The sequence below is a fragment of the Protomyctophum parallelum genome (genome assembly GCF_964188405.1).
Source record: "Protomyctophum parallelum genome assembly, chromosome: 4".
Lineage (NCBI taxonomy): Eukaryota > Metazoa > Chordata > Actinopteri > Myctophiformes > Myctophidae > Protomyctophum > Protomyctophum parallelum.
In genome coordinates, this window is record NC_139700.1 from 50,572,776 (window position 1) to 50,597,314 (window position 24,539).

The window sequence follows — 24,539 nt, forward strand, 5'->3', positions numbered from 1 at the left end:
AGAGACACATACTGTCTGTCCACTGTACCAAGACATCAGAGACACATACTGTCTGTCCACTGTACCAAGGCATCAGAGACACATGCTGTCTGTCCACTGTACCAAGACATCAGAGACACATACTGTCTGTCCACTGTACCAAGACATCAGAGACACATACTGTCTGTCCACTGTACCAAGACATCATACACACATACTGTCTGTCCACTGTACCAAGACATCAGAGACACATACTGTCTGTCCACTGTACCAAGACATCAGACACACATACTGTCTGTCCACTGTACCAAGACATCAGAGACACATACTGTCCACTGTACCAATACATCAGAGACACATACTGTCTGTCCACTGTACCAAGACAGAGACACATACTGTCTGTCCACTGTACCAAGACATCAGAGACTCATACTGTCTGTCCACTGTACCAAGACATCAGAGACACATACTGTCCACTTTACCAAGACATCAGAGACACATACTGTCTGTCCACTGTACCAAGACATCAGAGACGCATACTGTCTGTCCACTGTACCAAGACATCAGAGACACATACTGTCCACTGTACCAAGACATCAGAGACACATACTGTCTGTCCACTGTACCAAGACATCAGAGACGCATACTGTCTGTCCACTTTACCAAGACATCAGAGACACATACTGTCTGTCCACTGTACCAAGACATCAGAGACACATACTGTCTGTCCACTGTACCAAGACATCAGAGACACATATTGTCTGTCCACTGTACCAAGACATCAGAGACACATACTGTCTGTCCACTGTACCAAGACATCAGAGACACATACTGTCTGTCCACTGTACCAAGACATCAGAGACACATACTGTCTGTCCACTGTACCAAGACATCAGAGACACATACTGTCTGTCCACTGTACCAAGACATCAGAGACACATACTGTCTGTCCACTGTACCAAGACATCAGAGACACATACTGTCTGTCCACTGTACCAAGACATCAGAGACACATACTGTATTGTCCACTGTACCAAGACATCAGAGACACATACTGTATGTCCACTGTACCAAGACATCAGAGACAGACATTCAAGTTCATTCGAAAAGTCACAACTCTGAGGTGAGCGAAACGTCATTCAGACTGAAGAGTGCCAGAACAATTTAATGTCTGTGTCAGATTCATCTGGTTTCAAGGCTTATATATGCTGTCCAGAGTCAATCAATGCACAATACCAGAACATTTGCATTATGGTATATGCACTTCATAATTATGCATGAATCTGTCCTCTGTTGAGCACGGATGAATTATATATTTTGGTTTTGTTTTGTTTTTTTTTCCCTCGATCCCCAGACATCCATACAATTTCAAATGGCTCATGGTCTAGGTTTAGCGCAACAGAGGAGAGAGAGAGAGAGAGAGAGAGAGAGAGAGAGAGAGAGATAGAGAGAGATAGAGAGAGAGAGAGATAGAGAGAGAGAGAGATAGCATTTCTGTAGACTTAGATAGCATTTGATACAGACTTATAGCATGTCATGTAGACCGCACTATAATTGCATTGTATGTAGTCATAGCACGCCATAGTACATATGTATAGCGTAGTATATATGTATAGTATATATGTATAGTTTATATGTATAGTTTAATTATATAGATATTCCACTGTTACTTTCTTAGCTTACGCATGTTTCATGATAAATGCTTTTTATGTGATGCATTCCCATGCTTTTTTGTTCTTGCTTAATGTAAGTCGCTCTGGATTAAGAGCGTCTGCTAAATGCCTGAATTGTAAATTGTAGAGAGAGAGAGAGAGAGAGAGAGAGAGAGAGAGAGAGAGAGAGAGAGAGAGAGAGAGAGAGAGAGAGAGAGAGAGAGAGAGAGAGAGAGAGAGAGAGAGAGAGAGAGAGAGAGAGAGAGAGATTCACTTTGGTGCGTACTGCAGTACCACAGAAGATACATGCATATCATATGTGATCTTTATCGGTCAATAACATTAGTAATATTCGTCATTAAACTAGGATGAGTTCACTGTCGCTCCTCCAGTGAAGCAATCCAATCGCCATCTAAACACGCTGGGGGTTTAGATCTAAATCTTAAGATATAAATGAGAATGATCTTCTCCACGTAAATAAATACCGAAGCCATGTTTCCTCACAGGACTTCAAGCACCCGATGCATTTTCCGTGATAAATGAACGCAGGAAAGGCAATTTCCACAAAAGCTTCTGGGAAATATATGAATATGACAGCGTTCTATTTTTATCAACGTTATCCTATTTTGAGCAGGAACCCCTTTTGGTGTTAGCATCATGTTATGCTTTAGCTATTGAAAAATAGCAGATCTACAAGCTCATAGCGCGCCACCGAGTGGCGCGCTACGAGCTTGTAGGTCTGCTATTTTTTGAAAAATCGAAGAACGACTGACATAGAAACATAGCTTTTTCAGAAAACTGTCAGGATTTAGAAGACATTTTTTTAGAATCTGATCTCGGGCCTAAATGGGTTAAATTTATTTTTCATCGCTAAACCATTTTTTTTCAAGCTGTCCGAATGAAATGGATGAATAAGAGACAAGACACTCAAATCCATATTTTCTCCTTTTTTTTGGTCATTTATCGTACAGTCGACGGTCTTTTATAGCCCATTTAGGCCCAACGTCAAAATTTATGTTTCTATTATCAGTGGTGCTCAAACAATTTCATATCAAGTACCCCAAAAAATCATACTATAATTCAGTCAATGTCTGTCTGTCTGTCTGTCTGTCTGTCTGTCTGTCTGTCTGTCTGTCTGTCTGTCTGTCTGTCTGTCTGTCTGTCTGTCTGTCTGTCTGTGTGTCTGTCTGTCTGTCTGTCTGTCTGTCTGTCTGTCTGTCTGTGTGTGTGTGAGAAACACTGTCATAGCTCCACACTGCCTGCACCAAATCACTCCCACTTTTCACACATAATTTACCTTAATAACATGGAGGTCTTCACGAAGCCCTTTTCTTGATTTGACACATTAATGCTTAATAATTAATTTATTAGTGAATTAAAAATGTTAAAACGCACCCGGGCGCAAATATCTCACAACAGGGTATGGGCTAGTATAAGTAATTGGCCACCGACCCCCATCTGGAAATATATGTTGTTCCCGGGAACCTCCAGAAGCAAAGTTTTGAGTTAAAAACGTTCGCTCTGAAAGAATATAACATTTAAAGATTTGCGCCACATTTTCAAGATTTTTTTTCAAAAACAGCAGATGTACAAGCTCTACAAATGAGTTTGTAGATCTGCTATTTTTTCAATAGCTAAAGTATAACCTAATAAAAGGGGTTCCCGCGCATAATGGGCTAGACAGCTGATTGGTTGTGAGACTCCTCTCATGACCTTCCTTCATTGACATTGATCTGTTGCTACAAACGGCCAAACCCATCAAACTCATTACGTACAATATTGACGCTTTGACAGTTCCATTATCCCATTCTGGGCTGTGTTTTAACCCATTCTGACCTGAGATCAGATTCTAACGCACGGAAGAATGGTGGTTCTTTAACGCATTTTGACCTGAGATCAGATTCTAAAAATGTCTTAAATCCTGACAGTTAGCAGAAATAGCAGACCTACAAGCTCATAGCGCGCCACTTCGGAGTCCTTGACATGAAATTGTTTGAAAACGACTGACATAGAAACATGGGGTTTTTCAGAAAACTGACAGCATTTAGAATACTTTTTGTAGAATCAAACTTAGGTCTAAACGGGTTATTGCGCCATGATGTCGACACTCACCTATAAAACTACAGTATGACATCACCACTCACCTATAAAACTACATTATGACATCACCACTCACCTACGCTATGACAACACCATGCAATTCTACTGCTGGTGATGAATCTATCTTTTTTTGTTCCTCAGGTCCCTCGGGGGGGGGAGAGGGGGGAGAGGAGGGGGGGGGGGGGGAGTACAAATCACACATCATGTGAACTTTGTCATCTCTGCTTCTCCCCGACAATCGGATCGATATTCAATCAAAGAGTTCATCACCTCGAAAAAAAAAGCGTGTCCCCGCAATCCATAGCATGCTGCAGCCCCCATGCAGCTGAACCCACGCTCAGCACCAAGATATGGAACTACAAAACTTAACCCATCTTGGGCGAGGAACTCCTTTTTGGTGTGTTAAACTAAAGCACTGTTAGCTATTGCAAAAATAGCAGATCTACAAGCTCATAGCGCGGCACCGAGTGCCACGCTATGAACTTGCAGGTCTGCTATTTTAGAAAAATCGTGAAAATGTACCTCAAATCTTTGAATATATATATATTATTACAGAGTGAACATTTTAACTCGAATCTTTGCTTCTGGGAGGTCTTCTGGGGGGGGGGGGGGGGGGGGGCATATTACATATAATATTTGGGGTCCTTGACATGAAATATTGAGCATCACTGATACGGATTTTTTTTATTTTTAAATGTCTACGTCAGGCCTAAATGGGTTAAGACAGGCTTGGAAAAAACGAAGTGGGGAAAAAAGTAAGCTGTGGGTATTCATCACAATTTTGGCAGTAGTTTGGTTATAAAGTTATTATACTGTATAGGTTCACTGAAACTCTGCAATTCTACTAGTATTAACTATTAACAACTATACTGTTGAAGCCTCGCTGATCTAACATTTTTTTACCGTCTTCCAGTGACATCATCGATGGGGAATGCAAGCTAATGGAAACGGCAGGATTTCTAGTCCTGAAAAGTTGCAATGCGAAAATGGAAGCCATCGTTCTCACGATAATGACAATCTAAATATTTTTTATAAAAAAATAATCTTGTTTAAAAAATAATCTGCCTAATGATGATGTCACTGGAAGACGGTTTCTAAACTGCCCACAGGCGTCCTATGAGACACAGACAGAGTAGAAAAAAATTTGCACCATTTTTTCCATGATTATTAGTGTGGACCTATATTATATGAAGATAGGTTGAAAAGTGGTGAAGTGGTCCTTTACGTTCTTTTGCATGCATGTTGTGTCTGTCAGTCAGACGGTGGGGGTGGAATGGACCGCTGACGCTCTGCCCGATTTGGTAAGATGTGTTAACCCATTCTGAACGGAAACCCATTTTGGTGTCGGCATCATGTCATGCTTTAGCTATTGAAAAATAGCAGATCTACAAGCTCATAGCGCGCCACCGAGTGGCGCGCTACGAGCTTGTAGGTCTGCTATTTTTGAAAAAAAACGAAGAACGACTGACATTTTTAGAATCTGATCTCAGGTCAGAATGGGTTAGTCAGACCAGTGTGTTGTCCAGTGGAAACCTCGTATGAATCTGATCTCAGGTCAGAATGGGTTAATGAAGAGGAACGGACCCAAGCACTGAGCCCTGGGGGACACCGCGGGTATAACCGGGGCAGTGCAGGAGTTGCAGTTGTTGATGGGGATTCTATCAATGTTTGGTCTTATTAGCAATGAGAGAGCAGTGCCAGTTATTCCAAGGGAGGGCCGTGAGAGGCGCGAGATGAGGATTGAGTGGTTGATGGTGTCAAAGTGGCGCTGAGGTCGAGGGGGGGGGATGAGGATGGAGATTAAAACCGGTGTCAGCGGGTGTCGTCTGTGACCTTTTAGAAGAGCTGTTTCTGCGCTGTGTATTGAATGAAAGCAAAAATAAATAAAAGAAAAATGAAAAGAAATGAAAAGAAATGAAAAGAAAAAAAATGTATTGAATGGAAGCCGTATCGGAAGGTTTCATGAGGGTTATTGGAGTCCAGGTGATTATGTGATCATTTTGGAGAGGAAGGGAAGATCGGAGGTGGGCGGCGTGGGACGTTAGTTGTTGGGGAAACGTTCAACGGGTGTGACTTGTTCATTTAAGAGTACTGCACTGACTGTTATGTGATCGACTGTCTCATGTCTGTTGTATTCTTTCTGATACGCTACCCGGTAAACTGTACCTGTAACAACAATCTACTCCAGTGTGTTGTCTGTGTGTGTTATTATAAAGAACCCAACTCACAAACTATAACATCAGCGCATGAGGGACGAGGTCATATGGGACATGGGAGGAGTTTATTACTTTGGATAGGATTGGAGAAAGTGTTTGCTTGCCAAAAAGAACAGATCTGCAAGCGAGAAATAAAAAAAGTGTAGAATCATAATTTTTGGCACCCTCATGCGATTAAATTAAGCCTAACAGTCTGTATTTAATGTTTTTTTTTTACTTTAGTGTTACTTGGTGCTTGCCAAAAAGAACAGATCTACAAGCGATAATTTTTGGTGATGAAATTAAGCCTAACAGTCTGTATTTAATGTTGTTTTACTTTTTATATCATCAGCTGCATTTTATGACTGCTGGTAGTATACACTCTAGCCTGGCACTATAGCCAGACAGAGTTTATTGCCTTCTTTTTGTGGGGGAGAGGGATGGAATAGTTTGTCTGGTTAGTCTCCGAGGGTTTCCAGTACGAGACAGAGAGGGACAGACAGGTCTCCATCGTCCCAGAGCGGGGAACAGATATCATCAAGATAAGAGTTCACGTGGGACCAAAGTGTAGACTAGCTGGAGCAGAGAAGAATAGACATTCTTTAACGCATTGTGGGCGGGGGAACCCCTTTGGTGTTTTGGCATTATGTTGTGCTTTAGCTATTGAAAAATAGCAGATCTACAAGCTCATAGCGCGCCACTCGGTGGCGCGCTACGAGCTTGTAGGTCTGCTATATTTTTGAAATATCGAAGAACGACTGACACAGAAACATAGCTTTTTCAGAAAACTGTCAGGATGTAGAAGACATTTTTTAGAATCTGATCTCAGGTCAGAGTGGGTTAATATATTGGCAGCACTCGTGTAGTGGAAAGGCCACCAGGGAGGACCAGAGATGACCCATATCTCACCTTGGATTCCCTCTGCACGCCTCCATATCTGCAAGCCTTTGAGGATCCACGTCCCTCTTTCTAGAGAGATTCTAAATTATCTAAATGTAAAGCTGAACCTTTCTTTCATCTGCATAGCCATAAGTCAATCATGCATGGCAAGACCCATAAATCCCATAAGAGAGTAAAAATAATTTAATCCAAACCCACAGAAATATATTGAAATAAAGTAATATTCACATCTATTCAGATGAAAAGGGCTATTGAAAATGAAGCCTGCATTTAGACCTCCATATCTTCCTCTGAGTGGGGTGATTTCGTTTGGCTCCCCTGTGGTAATTCACAAGAAGTTCGCTCAGTTAAGAACGCTCAGGAAAATCAATGACGCCTTACTGGAGGAAATAAAAAAAGGCATGGAACAGATTGAATTCTCATTGAATTGAGGTTTGAATGTCCCTCATATGACCGCATACTGTACCACGCTGCATTATAATCCTAATGGGCCTTATTCACGAATATGTGGATAGAAATGTTCCTACTTTACGCAAAACATAAGTGGACAGGCAACATTACCATTGGATTACAACATGTGTGCGTCGCAGCGCGACACATTTGTGAGCTTGTAGATCAGCTATTTTCAGCATGCAACCAAGTGTAAAATGACTTATACTAGGATCTCTTGTCCACTACTCCCTAACATTTTAGTCTAGTTTTTATTTGTTCAACGAAATTGTCAGTATATTTATAGTCTTTAGTCATCATTGCCTAGTTTTCATTTAGCTTCCATGGTTTTCGTCAGTGAAAAAAAGGTAGTCGACGAACATTTTTCGTCTTGGTTTTAGTCGACGAAAACAACAAAGACACTAACGTGCCCCTAATATTTGGGGCATGTCAATCTATGCATAAAATCAAAGGAAAAAACAAGTTTCAAGTAAAAATGCCAGATGTACAAGCTACGCGGACCTACACATCACATTGCGACACACTATGATTCTATGAACTTTTTTTTCTTTTCTTTCTTTTACTCACATGTGCTCGTATCGCGCCACCGAGTGGCGCGATACGAGCTTGTAGGTCTGCTATTTTTGAAAAATCGAAGAACGACTGACGTAGAAACATAGCTTTATCAGAAAACTGTCAGGATGTAGAAGACGTTTATAGAATCTGATCTCAGGTCAGAATGGGTTAATTAGTGGGACGTTCTGGGGACACTGTCTGGTACTATAATATCGAGAAGAAGTCTGTTCAAAGTATGGGTGACAACAACAACAACAACAACAACGTCAGCAGTAAGCTCTTGCATAAGCCTTTGCAATTAATTTATTTCTACTTCAATACAATTTCAAAGGGGTCATTTGTCTGTACAAAATGCCTATTGTAGTGTGGTAGACTTTGAGTATGCTTCAAGTACACCGGTCTATGAAAGGGAAAAACATATATTGACGAATCCCGCAATCTCGCATAAAACGTTCTTACACACAGTGTGAATGAGGCCGATTATCAGTCGCCATTCATCACACAATTTCATCAGCCTTTGGGCTTCAAAGCTTTGCCTCTAGCTATAGCAGCGTGCAGTGTGTGCGTGCGTGCGAGTGTGAGCTATAGCAGTGTGCAGTGTGTGTGTGTGTGTGTGTGTGTGTGCTATAGCAGTGTGTGTGTGCGTGTGTGTGTGTGTGCGCTATAGCAGTGTGCAGTGTGTGTGCTGGACGGTGAACACACAGAGGAGATGGATGAACACGATTTCAACCAAGTGATTACGGAAAAAACATAATGTCTTAACGGCTGGGAAGCTTTACCGATCCAAATACTATTAATATGCCACGCACGCACGCACACGCATGTATGCACGCACCTGAGGAAAACTCATTTATCCTGCCCACAATGCCCCACAGTTAATTGGCCACCCACCAAAGTGCAGCCACCTTGGGCATTAATTTTCCTTTGCTTCATCAGGCTGACGATACGATAACGAGACATTGTGGGACAACAGGTCAGATGGTGGGCGGGACGGACTGTTCCTCCAGACACCAGGACACCAGGTCAGCTGTGGTGGGCGGGGCGGACTGTTCCTCCAGACACCAGGACACCAGGTCAGCTGGTGGGCGGGGCAGACTGTTCTCCCAGACACCAGGACAGCAGGTCAGCTGGTGGGCGGGGCAGACTGTTCTCCCAGACACCAGGTCAGCTGGTGGGGGCGGGGCAGACTGTTCTCCCAGACACCAGGACAGCAGGTCAGCTGGTGGGCGGGGCGGACTGTTCTCCCAGACACCAGGAAAATTGGGCTGCTGCAATTCCTGTGGCCGATTTTATTAAACTGTGTGCGACACATGAAATGCCACATCTTGCTGTGGATCAGTGTAGTTTTTGGCGGCACGTTTTGATTTTTAGTTTTAATCATACTCTCATGAATAGTTTTCATTTAGTTTTACTACACACATTTTAGTCACCTGGAATGTTTGAGTGTTTAGTCGACACAGATATCATAAGATTTTAGCTGACTAAATCTACAGTTGATTTAGTCGACTAAAATGTATTTTGTCGGGCCTTGATGCCGTCGTAATGGCTGTTTTTACACTTGCTGAAAATAGCCGATCTACAAGCTCACAACTCGTCGCAGCGCGACTTGTAAAATGACTTATACTGGATCTCTTGTCCACTAGTCCCTTCCTAACATTTTAGTCTAGTTTTTAGTTGTTGACGAAATAGTCAGTATATTTAGTCTTAGTTTTAGTCATCATAGCTTAGTTTTTATTTAGTTTCCATTTAGTTTTCGTCAGTGGAAAAAGGTAGTCGACGAACATTTTTCGTCTTAGTTTTAGTCGACAAAATGGTTTACACTGGTTAGGGTGTTTTCAGTCTGCTGTACTAGCATGTAAAGAATCACACCTGTGTGGTGCAACTCCGCGTGGGGGTCCCCAGTGGGTCCGCGGAACATCCAGACCCCCAGGAACGCGCCCAGGGTGCCAGCCTGGTTCCGGCGAGCTGCCCCGCGTCCGAAACGGTTGAGAAATGACAGAGTTACTGTGTGGGGGAATTAGCATTTAGCAGACACGTCTCCCTCTCCGACCTCCCCCCTCCCTCTCTCTCTCTCCATTTTCATCACCGCTAAACCCCTAAACTTCTTTGCCTTTTTATTTTTTTACTATTTTGAAAAACATTTTTTTATATTCCAACTAGCCAATCTACATTGACACGTTGTGAGCTTGTAGACTGACCATTGTAACGATTCAAAAATGTTTTGCAAAAAAAAAAAAAAAAAAAAAGGCAAATAAGTTTAGGGATAAGGGGTTTAGCGAACGGAGCCCTCTGTCTGTACCCCATGCTTTTTTCAGTTCAGTTCAGTTCAGTTTTTTATTGTATGCTTATTTTTGAAAGCGGTTATTCACTCATTTGAATGTACAAAAAGACCCCTGGTGCAAAAGAACAATCCCCAATTAGCAGAATGTATAAATTTACATTCTTTCAATGTCCCTGATCCATCACCCCAGGCCAGCACTATGAAAGTCAGTAAAAATTCTATGCACATTTAATAATTGATTCATGGCCACATACACTACGAGATACAATACAAGTATACAGATATATATACATGGTGCTGTACAAAATGCAGCAAGCTATATTGGACAAATGCCCACACGCCCTTCAGGGCTATAAAGAAACAGCGGCTACCGATAGTATAGAGAGGAGATTGCACAGAATTTGGCCAGCCGTTTAGCTGATTTTATGGCATCCCAAGTTGTTGGAAGCCTCTTACAAACAAACCTACTGTATGTACATTTCCTATTCTGCCAAAGATTAACACAAGTAGATTGCAGGGGCGGTATTGCAGTCGCTGTACCGCACTGTTGTGACGAAAAGAGAGTTGAGCCAGAAGGCAAAGCTCTCCGTCTACAGAGCAATCTTCGTTCCTACTCTCACCTATGGTCATGAAGTGTTCCTACTCTCACCTATGGTCATGAAGTGTTCCTACTCTCACCTATGGTCATGAAGTGTTCCTACTCTCACCTATGGTCATGAAGTGTTCCTACTCTCACCTATGGTCATGAAGTGTTCCTACTCTCACCTATGGTCATGAAGTGTTCCTACTCTCACCTATGGTCATGAAGTGTTCCTACTCTCACCTATGGTCATGAAGTGTTCCTACTCTCACCTATGGTCATGAAGTGTTCCTACTCTCACCTACTGTATGGTCATGAAGTGTTCCTACTCTCACCTATGGTCATGAAGTGTTCCTACTCTCACCTACTGTATGGTCATGAAGTGTTCCTACTCTCACCTATGATCATGAAGTGTTCCTACTCTCACCTATGGTCATGAAGTGTTCCTACTCTCACCTACTGTATGGTCATGAAGTGTTCCTACTCTCACCTACTGTATGGTCATGAAGTGTTCCTACTCTCACCTATGGTCATGAAGTGTTCCTACTCACCTATGGTCATGAAGTGTTCCTACTCTCACCTATGGTCATGAAGTGTTCCTACTCTCACATATGGTCATGAAGTGTTCCTACTCTCACCTATGGTCATGAAGTGTTCCTACTCTCACCTATGGTCATGAAGTGTTCCTACTCTCACCTATGGTCATGAAGTGTGGGTCATGACCGAAAGAATAAGGTCGCAAATACAAGCGGCCAAAATGAGTTTTCTTCGACGGGTGGCTGGCATGTCCCTTAGAGATAGGGTGAGAAGTTCAGTCACACGAGAGAGACTCGGAGTAAAACCGCTGCTCCTTCGCCTGGAAAGGAGTCAGCTGAGGTGGTTCGGGCATCTGTTTAGGATGCCTCTCGGGCGCCTCCCTAGGGAGGTCCTCGAGTCACGTCCCACTGGGAGGAGACCCCGGGGCAGACACACACGACTCACTGGCCTTGGAACGTCCCGGAATCTCCCCGGAGGAAGTCACTAATGTTGCTCTGGAGAGGGGAAGTCTGGAGCACTCTGGTGGAGCTGTTGCCCCCGCGACCCGACTACAGATAAGCGGTTGAAGATGGATGGATGGAGGGATTGCACCTATAACCTAGCTGTGTGATTGTATCGAGGAGTGGCTGGAATTTAATGAATTTGGTCATAAAAGCTTAATAAAAGCTAGAATGAAAGGTGCAGGCCCGTTCATCTCGCCTTCAGAGGGGAGAAAACAGTAAATGCGGACCTCCCCGTGTGACGGACAGATGGTCGCGGTGAAGACACCGTCCCCAGTATAGACCCCCCTGTAAGAGACCACCGTCCCCAGTATAGACCCCCCTGTAAGAGACCGACCGCAACGACTTATGAAAAAACTCATGTTTCTATATCAGTATATCAATGTCAAGGACCCCAACAATCAGATTCATAATGTAATTGGCCACCGACCCCCATCTGAAAATATGTTGTTCCAGGGAGCCTCCAGAAGCAAAGATTTTAGTTAAAAACTGAAACTCTGAAAGAATATATATTCAAATATTTGAGGCACATTTTCATGATTTAAAAATGAAAAACAACCATGATGTTTTCGTGCTCAGACGCACCCACCCAGCCAGCTACCCACACACATACTGTAGCTCCGTAAGGGAGTGGTTGCACCACTCAAAAATAGCAGACCTACAAGCTCGTAGCCGCGCTATGAGCTTGTATATCTGCTATTTTGTATCAACAGCTAACGTACAACATAATGCTATAGTTAAAGCACCAAAAGGGGTTCCCACCCAAAAATGGGTTAACACATATTTGAACTATAAATAAATAAGACACCTCCTGAAGGGATTTTCACTTTCAAATAAAATAAACATGAAAAGAAATAAAATAAAAAGTTAAATTAAAAAAAGGAATGGAAAAATCACAGCCCTCTCATCACATCAGAATGTCCCCAGAGGGGGGGGGGGGCTGTGATTTTTCAATTACTTTTTTCCATTTATTTATATTTATATATATATATATATATATATATATATATATATATATATATATATATATATATTCTTAAATGTTTATTTTATTTGAAAGTGAAATATCTCTTAAACATATTCACGGCTTTTAAATAATCTTGCATTCATTAAAAAAGAGTCTCGGGATTTCAAGTTTTAAGCCATGCCTCCAGACAGCAGGATCAGTTCCTCAATATTGCAGATGGTACGAGGATTAAAATCAGTGTTATTTCAATCATATACACCTTAATGCACATTGCACAATGTGAAATATTACAACCAGTATGTGCATGACACTCTGATAGAAGTATCCGTGCATTTTATTCATAGCACCCCTCACAGAGATATCTTACAAAGTGCTTTACATACAGTACAGTGAGAAAGAGCAAAACAGGGAATGAAACAGAAAGAATATACTGTGATAAAGAGGGCGTCGGTGTCGAGCCTGGGTCAGACACATGTATTAATAATTAATTACGTCAATTACGTCAATAGCCATAAGGTGGTCGGGCTCCATTCGGGTCGAACACAAAGCCGTCGGTAACGGGCCTGGGTCTCGGTGCTGGAAAAGGTCGGCCCGATCCAGCTTTATTGCCTTGCAATTCACTACCCACTACCCACCACCCACTACCCACTACCCCCCTACCCACTACCCCCCTACCCACCACCCACTACCCACTACCCCCCTACCCACTACCCCCCTACCCACTACCCACTACCCACTACCCACCATTCACAAAAAAGCCTTTCTTTCCAAATCAACTACGACTGTTGAGTCCCCCGTGTGTTGTCCTAGAATCCCGTCAGCACCGCTAATTAATGCAGGCTGTGAGCATTAACCTCACCTATAGACAGAGGGTTGCATGCACACACACACACACACACACACACACACACACACACACACACACACACACACACACACACACACACCTCATGCAGCCACACACACACACACACCCTCATGCAGCCACACACACACACACACCCTCATGCAGCCACACACACACACACACACACACACACACACACACACACACACACACACACACACACCCTCATGCAGCCACACACACACACACACACACACACACACACACACACACACACACACACACACACACCCTCATGCAGCCACACACACACACACACACACACACACACACACACACACACACACACACACACACACACACACACACACACACACACACACACACACACACACACACACACACACACACACACACACACTCATGCAGCCACACACACAAACATGGGGTCGGACCATGACCTTGAACGTGTCATACAACCTCCACATCGATAGTCCTGAAGACCCTTCCAAGGTAATCTTATACAATGGTAACCTCATAGGCTTGACTCTGACTGCATATAGAAGCTCTGCTAATCAATGCCACAGCCTATACTACTACTGGAAATCGGCAGATTTAAATAAAAAAATGGGCCTTAAAACTGCCATCAATATTACCAGCATAAAGACATGGTGTCTCCACCCATAGCTCATCTATAGCTCATCTATAGTTCAATCTCATCTCTTGAGACAAACTATATATATAGCCTTCTCATTGTCATATTATTCTGAGATCATTAGTCTCTGGTCTATTGCTCCTAAAACGGCCTTAGGAGCAATAGATATAGATGAAAAAGAGATCAACAATATAGACATCTTTAAGACATATACAAGGTTGAGTTGAGATGATAATTTTTAGCAGTATTTGAGAAGTAGGAGAAACGGAGGAGATCTCATAGTTGTATGCCCCTGATCTCAATTATGCATAGTTCATATTTCACAGGCCATGCAGTGTCTCCTACCGGTAGGGGATCCTTCCAGCACCTGTCCCGCGTAGCTCGTCTCTTTGAAGATGGGCCTGTTGTCGTTCTGGTCAATGACGGTCACGACTAGAGTCGCTGGACCTTCCACCAGGTCGCCACTCAGATCTATGGTGGAAACCTCCAGCTGGGAGGAGAGACAAGAGCAGAGCAGAGACAAGGTTCAAACATCTGACGGGCTCATTGAGTTCAGCCGATGTTGTTTAGTTCAACTCGACTCTTATTTATTGTTTAATGAGTTAATAGCACCGGCAGACTCTTCACATACTGCAGCATGTCTGAAATAAGTGTCAGAGCTGAAACTGAAATGTAAATATGAAATAAATTCTTAAACATGTATAGCTACTGTAGGTGTAATGTTAGGTCTAGAAGCTCATAGCGCGGCACCGAGTGCCGCACTCCGAGCTTGTAGGTCTGCTATTTCGTGAAAATGTGGCGCAAATCTTTGAATATATATTTCAGAGCAGAACATTTTTAACTAAAATTGGCTTCTGGGGGGTCCCTGGAACTACATATTCTGAGATGGGTGTCCGTGGCCCAATAGAGATAATTCTGGGGGTCCTTGACATGAAAAAGGTTGAGCACCACTGACATAGACATAGTTTAGAAGCGAAAATGGGTTAAGCTGAAGAAACAGTAGAGCATGTCTAATGTGAGACACCTCAGGTCTTCAGACAAAGGCCTTCTCACTATCCCCGCTACTAAGCTGCGAACGAGCTTATGCAAAATGGTCGCACCTGTCAACAACTGTTTTGAAAGGCGCTAAATACAATGACCTTACCTAACGGATATAGGTATACTGTATAGACTGTAACACCTCAACAACCCCACAGAACCACTGAATAACCAAGATATATTTTTTGTTGTTGTGTTGAAGACGCCGTGCATCCATATCTCTCGACCTGTCTGCCTCACTTTCTTCCTCTTCCAATGTCATCTTCCACAGACTGACTTGGGCTGTCAGAGGTTTGAAGAGTTTCTGAAGAGCTCTTATTTTATTTGAAGGTCAGCTAACTCCATTTCCACACTCAATAAAATGATTGAAAAATCCACTCAAAGCATACCGCTGCTCTTTTCAATGAGTAAATATTATACACAACATTGTCTTTCAGTAGAGTACAGTATGTAGAAGGACACTTATCCACGTCTTTCTTCCTAATTAGTATTTGTACGGTATGAGTGACATGCACACACAGGGACACGGCTCTTAGAATTATATTTTGATAGAAACCATCTCAGGAATCAGCTCATTTCCCACTCAATAAAAGGATTGCAAAACTGCTCTTTTCAATGAGTAAATATTATACACAATATTGTCCTTCAGTACAGTATGTAGAAGGACACTTATCCACGTCTTTCTTCATAATTAGTATTTGTACGGTATGTGTGAATTATATTTTGATAGAAACCATCTCTGGAATCAGCTCATTTCCCACTCAATAAAAGGATTGCAAAAACTGCTCTTTTCAAATGAGTAAATATTATACACAATATTGTCCTTCAGTAGAGTACAGTATGTAGAAGGACACTTATCCACGTCTTTGTTCCTAATTAGTATTTGTACGGTATGTGTGAATTATATTTTGATAGAAACCATCTCTGGAATCAGCTCATTTCCCACTCAATAAAAGGATTGCAAAACTGCTCTTTTCAATGAGTAAATATTATACACAATATTGTCCTTCAGTAGAGTACAGTATGTAGAAGGACACTTATCCACGTCTTTCTTCCTAATTAGTATTTGTACGGTATGTGTGAATTATATTTTGATAGAAACCATCTCTGGAATCAGCTCATTTCCCACTCAATAAAAGGATTGCAAAACTGCTCTTTTCAATGAGTAAATATTATACACAATATTGTCCTTCAGTAGAGTACAGTATGTAGAAGGACACTTATCCACGTCTTTCTTCCTAATTAGTATTTGTACGGTATGTGTGAATTATATTTTGATATAATTTTTTTTATGGAATCAGCTCATTTCCCACTCAATAAAAGGATTGCAAAACTGCTCTTTTCAAATGAGTAAATATTATACACAATATTGTCCTTCAGTACAGTATGTAGAAGGACACGTATCCACGTCTTTCTTCATAATTTGTATGTTTGACACAGCTCTTAGTATTTATTTGATAAGAACGGTCTCTGGAATCAGCTCATTTCACATTCCCTCAGCATTCGTCTCCTCCAGAATCATTCATATCGGATATATCGGGGACTCGGGAGAGTTATTCAAAGAACTCAACTCTGCCTGACCTCCTGTCTGTTTGTTTTGGCCAGCTGTGTCCAGCTTAACCCTTTCTGGGCGGGATACCCCCGTTGGTGTTTTAAGCATTGTGTCATACTTTAGTTATTTGAAAAAAATAGCAGATCTACAAGCTCGTAGCTTGTAGGGTCCCTGGAACAGCATATTTTCAGATGGGGGTCGGTGGCCAAATGTTGCCTATACAATGTTTGCGGTCCTTGACATGAAATATTTTGAAAACCACTGATATAGAAACATGAAGGTTTTTCAGCAAACTGTCATGATTTATAAGACACTTGTATAATCTGGTGTCGGTCCTAAATGTGTTAAAGGATCACTGGAAGCTGATATTCATATAATTGGCCCTCACTATAGAGGTTCCTTCGGAACAACCTAACAAGACTACAACTCGAAATTATCATGAAGGTTTTCAAGGTTTCACTGGCAGACAGTGCGGCATGTGAGTGCGGTGCCCCTGAGCAGACCACCCTCAGAAGGGTTCACCTGCCCCCTAAACACAGACCACCCTCAGAAGGGTTCACCTGCCCCCTTACACAGACCACCCTCAGAAGGGTTCACCTGCCCCCTAAACACAGACCACCCTCAGAAGGGTTCACCTGCCCCTTACACAGACCACCCTCAGAAGGGTTCACCTGCCCCTTACACAGACCACCCTCAGAAGGGTTCACCTGCCCCCTAAACACAGACCACCCTCAGAAGGGCTCACCTGCCCCCTGACACAGACCACCCTCAGAAGGGTTCACCTGCCCCTTAAACACAGACCACCCTCAGAAGGGTTCACCTGCACCCTTACACAGACCACCCTCAGAAGGGTTCACCTGCCCCCTCACACAGACCACCCTCAGAAGGGTTCACCTGCCCCCTAAACACAGACCACCCTCAGAAGGGTTCACCTGCCCCCTAAACACAGACCACCCTCAGAAGGGTTCACCTGCCCCCTCACACAGACCACCCTCAGAAGGGTTCACCTGCCCCCTAAACACAGACCACCCTCAGAAGGGTTCACCTGCCCCCTAAACACAGACCACCCTCAGAAGGGTTCACCTGCCCCCTAAACACAGACCACCCTCAGAAGGGTTCACCTGCCCCCTAAACACAGACCACCCTCAGAAGGGTTCACCTGCCCCCTAAACACAGACCACCCTCAGAAGGGTTCACCTGCCCCTTACACAGACCACCCTCAGAAGGGTTCACCTGCCCCCTAAACACAGACCACCCTCAGAAGGGTTCACCTGCCCCCTAAACACAGACCACCCTCAGAAGGGTTCACCTGCCCCCTAAACACAGACCACCCTCAGAAGGGTTCACCTGCCCCCTTACACAGACCACCCTCAGAAGGGTTCACCTGCCCCCTTAAACACAGACCACCCTCAGAAGGGTTCACCTGCCCCCTAAACACAGACCACCCTCAGAAGGGTTCACCTACCCCCTTACACAGACCACCCTCAGAAGGGTTCACCTGCCCCCCTAAACACAGACCACCCTCAGAAGGGTTCACCTGCCCCCTTAAACACAGACCACCCTCAGAAGGGTTCACCTACCCCCTTACACAGACCACCCTCAGAAGGGTTCACCTGCCCCTTACACAGACCACCCTCAGAAGGGTTCACCTACCCCTTACACAGACCACCCTCAGAAGGGTTCACCTGCCCCCTAAACACAGACCCCCCTCAGAAGGGTTCACCTGCCCCCTTAAACACAGACCACCCTCAGAAGGGTCCACCTGCCCCCTTAAACACAGACCACCCTCAGAAGGGTTCACCTGCCCCTTACACAGACCACCCTCAGAAGGGTTCACCTGCCCCCTAAACACAGACCACCCTCAGAAGGGTCCACCTGCCCCCTAAACACAGACCCCCCTCAGAAGGGTTCACCTGCCCCCTTAAACACAGACCACCCTCAGAAGGGTTCACCTGCCCCCTAAACACAGACCACCCTCAGAAGGGTTCACCTGCCCCCTAAACACAGACCACCCTCAGAAGGGTTCACCTGCCCCCTAAACACAGACCACCCTCAGAAGGGTTCACCTGCCCCCTTAAACACAGACCACCCTCAGAAGGGTTCACCTGCCCCCTTAAACACAGACCACCCTCAGAAGGGTTCACCTGCCCCTTACACAGACCCCCCTCAGAAGGGTTCACCTGCCCCCTAAACACAGACCACCCTCAGAAGGGTTCACCTGCCCCCTAAACACAGACCACCCTCAGAAGGGTTCACCTGCCCCCTAAACACAGACCACCCTCAGAAGGGTTCACCTGCCCCCTAAACACAGACCGCCCTCAGAAGGGTTCACCTGCCCCCTTACACAGACCACCCTCAGAAGGGTTCACCTGCCCACTAAACACAGACCACCCTCAGAAGGGTTCACCTGCCCCCTAAACACAGACCACCCTCAGAAGGGTTCACCTGCCCCCTAAACACAGACCACCCTCAGAAGGGTTCACCTACCCCCTTACACAGACCACCCTCAGAAGGGTTCACCTGCCCCCTAAACACAGACCACCCTCAGAAGGGTTCACCTGCCCCCTAAACACAGACCACCCTCAGAAGGGTTCACCTGCCCCCTTACACAGACCACCCTCAGAAGGGTTCACCTGCCCCCTAAACACAGACCACCCTCAGAAGGGTTCACCTGCCCCCTAAACACAGACCACCCTCAGAAGGGTTCACCTGCCCCTTAACACAGACCACCCTCAGAAGGGTTCACCTGCCCCCTAAACACAGACCACCCTCAGAAGGGTCCACCTGCCCCCTAAACACAGACCACCCTCAGAAGGGTCCACCTGCCCCCTTACACAGACCACCCTCAGAAGGGTCCACCTGCCCCCTAAACACAGACCACCCTCAGAAGGGTCCACCTGCCCCCTTACACAGACCACCCTCAGAAGGGTCCACCTGCCCCCTAAACACAGACCACCCTCAGAAGGGTTCACCTGCCCCTTAACACAGACCACCCTCAGAAGGGTTCACCTGCCCCCTAAACACAGACCACCCTCAGAAGGGTCCACCTGCCCCCTAAACACAGACCACCCTCAGAAGGGTCCACCTGCCCCCTTACACAGACCACCCTCAGAAGGGTCCACCTGCCCCTTACACAGACCGCCCTCAGAGGCCGGCCTCTTTGGCCTGGGACCAGAGATGCGGGTGTGGCTCCGCGACACCGATTTGGACCTCTAACGTTTGCACGAAAGAAGAAGGTTTCAATGTTTAATGTTTTGTCCTGTCCATGTTAGGTGTATGTCATTTGTTTTGTTTTACTGTTTACATGTACAATAATGTTGTGACATGTATCTGTGTTGGGAGCCCCTCGAAGACGAGATGTTACATCTCAAGGGGTCTTTTACCTAATAAAGAAACTTTAATCATCATCATGGAGATATCAGATGTTTGTCCGGCTGGTTCCGGGTTCATGGTTTCTGCTCTGAGAGATCCCAGATGCAGGCAGGAGGAGAGAACTGGTGAACTCAATACTGACACCATCTGGCGGAGTCAGGTTAGCTCCCGGCAGGATCCGCCGGGAGAATCTAGACGCAGCTGCGCGACATGAGACTAATTCATTAGACAGAGAGAGAGAGAGAGGAGTGTGTGTGTGTGTGTGTGTGTGTGTGTGTGTGTGTGTGTGTGTGTGTGTGTGTGTGTGTACGGGTGTGTGTCAATTTAACAAAGGTGCAGACGATCAGAAATCAGCAGAGATTGATCGACGTCTGCGCTACTCTATGCCGAATTGAAGTGGACTCTGTCCCAGCCTTTTCTTTTCTCTCCCTGGACATAAAAACATCTGGGTTTCCGAGGCTAGGGAGCGAGTAACGCTCGCCTGTGTGTCGTCTGTGTCTCGCCACAGAACCTACAGTAGGCCTGTGTCTCCCCACATAACCTACAGTAGGCCTGTGTCTCCCCACATAACCTACAGTAGGCCTGTGTCTCCCCACATAACCTACAGTAGGCCTGTGTCTCCCCACATAACCTACAGTAGGCCTGTGTCTCCCCACAGAACCTACAGTAGGCCTGTGTCTCCCCACATAACCTACAGTAGGCCTGTGTCTCCCCACATAACCTACAGTAGGCCTGTGTCTCCCCACATAACCTACAGTAACCTGTGTCTCCCCACAGAACCTACAGTAGGCCTGTGTCTCCCCACATAACCTACAATAGGCCTGTGTCTCCCCACATAACCTACAGTAGGCCTGTGTCTCCCCACATAACCTACAGTAGGCCTGTGTCTCCCCACATAACCTACAGTAGGCCTGTGTCTCCCCACATAACCTACAGTAACCTGTGTCTCCCCACAGAACCTACAGTAGGCCTGTGTCTCCCCACATAACCTACAGTAGGCCTGTGTCTCCCCACATAACCTACAGTAGGCCTGTGTCTCCCCACAGAACCTGCAGTAGGCCTGTGTCTCCCCACATAACCTACAGTAGACCTGTGTCTCCCCACATAACCTACAGTAACCTGTGTCTCCCCACATAACCCACCGTAGGCCTGTGTCTCCCCACACAACCTACAGTAGGCCTGTGTCTCCCCACAGAACCTACAGTAGGCCTGTGTCTCCCCACATAACCTACAGTAGGCCTGTGTCTCCCCACATAACCTACAGTAGGCCTGTGTCTCCCCACATAACCTACAGTAGGCCTGTGTCTCCCCACATAACCTACAGTAGGCCTGTGTCTCCCCACATAACCTACAGTAGGCCTGTGTCTCCCCACAGAACATACAGTAGGCCTGTGTCTCCCCACATAACCTACAGTAGGCCTGTGTCTCCCCACATAACCCTCCGTAGACCTGTGTCTCCACACAGAACCTACAGTAGGCCTGTGTCTCCCCACATAACCTACAGTAGGCCTGTGTCTCCCCACATAACCCTCCGTAGACCTGTGTCTCCACACAGAACCTACAGTAGGCCTGTGTCTCCCCACATAACCTACGGTAAGCCTGTGTCTCCACACAGAACCTACGGTAAGCCTGTGTCTCCACACAGAACCTACGGTAAGCCTGTGTCTCCACACAGAACCTTCCAACATTCAGAAGTCTGCAGATATAAAAACTACGTCTGGCATACTATTTTTATTACGTGCGGTGCATGGCCGCCCCTCGCCATCACGTCTCTAGGGGAGAGATGAAGATGGAACAACACAGTGTGTGAGGAAAAACAATGAGCTAGAAAATACATGTTGCCGTCGAAACAACAATGCAATTTTGGAGGTGTCTGTTTCTCTGAGGAATTAAATTGTGACATCACTATCTATCCCAAAGCAGCCTCACTATAACCACTTATTCCGTGTGGTATAGACGAATTCAGAAACGGGTCTCATGCAGCTCATACTAAGCATTCAAAGTATGAGGTATAAAGTACAGCAGCCTTGTGTTCATACATCAGAAAGATTGGGTATTGGGTAAGACTGACGTTATGTATCTTTCAGCACCTTTCACTGCTTCGTCTCAACCATTACTCTATGGCTCTGGTCTCGGCCACCGCGGTGGATATTAGACATTCCGTTTATTTTATTTTTTATGTTGCCACTACTGTTGGAGCAGCCATAAACTACACAGGTTCATCCCTACTGTTGGAGCAGCCATAATCTACACAGGTTCATCCCGATGTTCTGGAGCATCTTTGTAATGTTAGTGTTAGTAAAAATCAGGTAAAAGAGTAACGTTTGAGGCAGACTAACATCAGTCACTCTAGTAGAAGAGATGTGGGTTTACCCCGCAGATATGTCGGCTCAGCCTACAGGAAATACGTAAGCTGCGACCATGAGACCCGTTTCTGAATGTGTCTATAGAGGCCTTCCTCAGTCTGAGGTCTCTCCCAAGACACAACGGATCTATAGAGGTCTTCCTCAGTCTGAGGTCTCTCCCAAGACAACAGATCTAGAGCGGTCTTCCTCAGTCTGAGGTCTCTCCCAAGACACAACAGATCTAGAGCAGTCTTCCTCAGTCTGAGGTCTCTCCCAAGACACAACAGATCTATAGCGGTCTTCCTCAGTCTGAGGTCTCTCCCAAGACAACAGATCTAGAGCAGTCTTCCTCAGTCTGAGGTCTCTCCCAAGACAACAGATCTATAGCGGTCTTCCTCAGTCTGAGGTCTCTCCCAAGACAACAGATCTAGAGCGGTCTTCCTCAGTCTGAGATCTCTCCCAAGACACAACAGATCTATAGAGGTCTTCCTCAGTCTGAGGTCTCTCCCAAGACAACAACAGATCTAGAGCGGTCTTCCTCAGTCTGAGGTCTCTCCTAAGACAACAGATCTAGAGCGGTCTTCCTCAGTCTGAGGTCTCTCCTAAGACACAACAGATCTAGAGCGGTCTTCCTCAGTCTGAGGTCTCTCTCAAGACACAACAGATCTAGAGAGGTCTTCCTCAGTCTGAGGTCTCTCTCAAGACACAACAGATCTAGAGCGGTCTTCCTCAGTCTGAGGTCTCTCCTAAGACACAACAGATCTCTAGAGGCCTTCCTCAGTCTGAGGTCTCTCCCAAGACACAACAGATCTAGAGCGGTCTTCCTCAGTCTGAGGTCTCTCCCAAGACAACAGATCTAGAGAGGTCTTCCTCAGTCTGAGGTCTCTCCTAAGACACAACAGATCTCTAGAGGCCTTCCTCAGTCTGAGGTCTCTCCCAAGACACAACAGATCTAGAGCGGTCTTCCTCAGTCTGAGGTCTCTCCCAAGACAACAGATCTAGAGAGGTCTTCCTCAGTCTGAGGTCTCTCCTAAGACACAACAGATCTAGAGCGTCGTAGTCCCGCCCCCTACCAGGGCCCAGGAAATGATTCCCCGTTCATTTTCCTCATAGACATTTCAAAAAGTATTTATTTAAAGGTATATTCAGTGATTTCACTCAAAAAACCTTAGGTTTCGTTTTTGGTTTGGGACCCAGCCTTTCGTCCAATCAGGATAGAGAGTCAAAAACGAAACCTAAGGTTTTTTGACCCCCAGGGGTTAACTGGGGACAGTGAGGAACTCCTTATATGGTCAGCACACTCTATAGTAAGGAGGATTATCACAACAAAACAAAAAAATAAGTGATATTTGAATTAAGTGAAATCACTGAATATACCTTTAAAGACCTTTTAAGCCTCGTACGAAGCCAACTGGAGTTGTGACGAATCATGACAACAAACACATTTTTTCAGGCCGAACAAATAATTAGAAAGAAGAAGAAAACGGCAGGTTACAACACTTTCTTTTGTTCATGTTTTTCTTCTTTGTAATTATTTGTTTGGTTAAACAATATTGTGTTTATTGTCATGATTTGTCACAACTAGAGAGACAGATTGTCATGTGCCCTCTAGGTCTGTTTAACTAAAGGCATGCTAAATGAGATGTGTGTTCATTCTGACAAAATGTGATACAATTTAAAAGGACATCGATCTGCAAAGCAGAGACTGATGGATTAAAAGCCTTAATTAATCTTCATAATCTTAAAATCTATGCCTAATGAACGGTAAATAATTAAAATTAGTCTCTCTCTCTCTCTCTCTCTCTCTCTCTCTCTCTCTCTCTCTCTCTCTCTCTCTCTCTCTCTCTCTCTCTCTCTCTCTCTCTCTCTCTCTCTCTCTCTCTCTCTCTCTCTCTCTCTCTCTCCCCCCCCCCTCCCTATCTCTCTCCCTCCCTATATCTCTCCCTCCCTCTCTCTCTCTCCCTCCCTCCCTCCCTCCCTCTCTCCAGCAATAGATTCACTAAAAGCTTTTTCCATTGCATCAAAGTTGAAGGA

At 45.0% G+C, this 24,539-nt stretch overlaps 1 protein-coding gene across 1 annotated transcript in view; it reads right to left on the minus strand.

The window, feature by feature from the left end:
- Window positions 1–24,539, minus strand: part of cdh13 (cadherin 13, H-cadherin (heart)) — a gene marked incomplete at both ends in the record, with an annotated part of 198,310 nt that overhangs the window by 117,208 nt on the left and 56,563 nt on the right. The window contains one exon of the mRNA XM_083762865.1: window positions 14,544–14,688. Coding sequence (XP_083618991.1) covers window positions 14,544–14,688 — 145 coding nt within the window. The remainder of the gene's footprint in view (window positions 1–14,543; window positions 14,689–24,539) is intronic.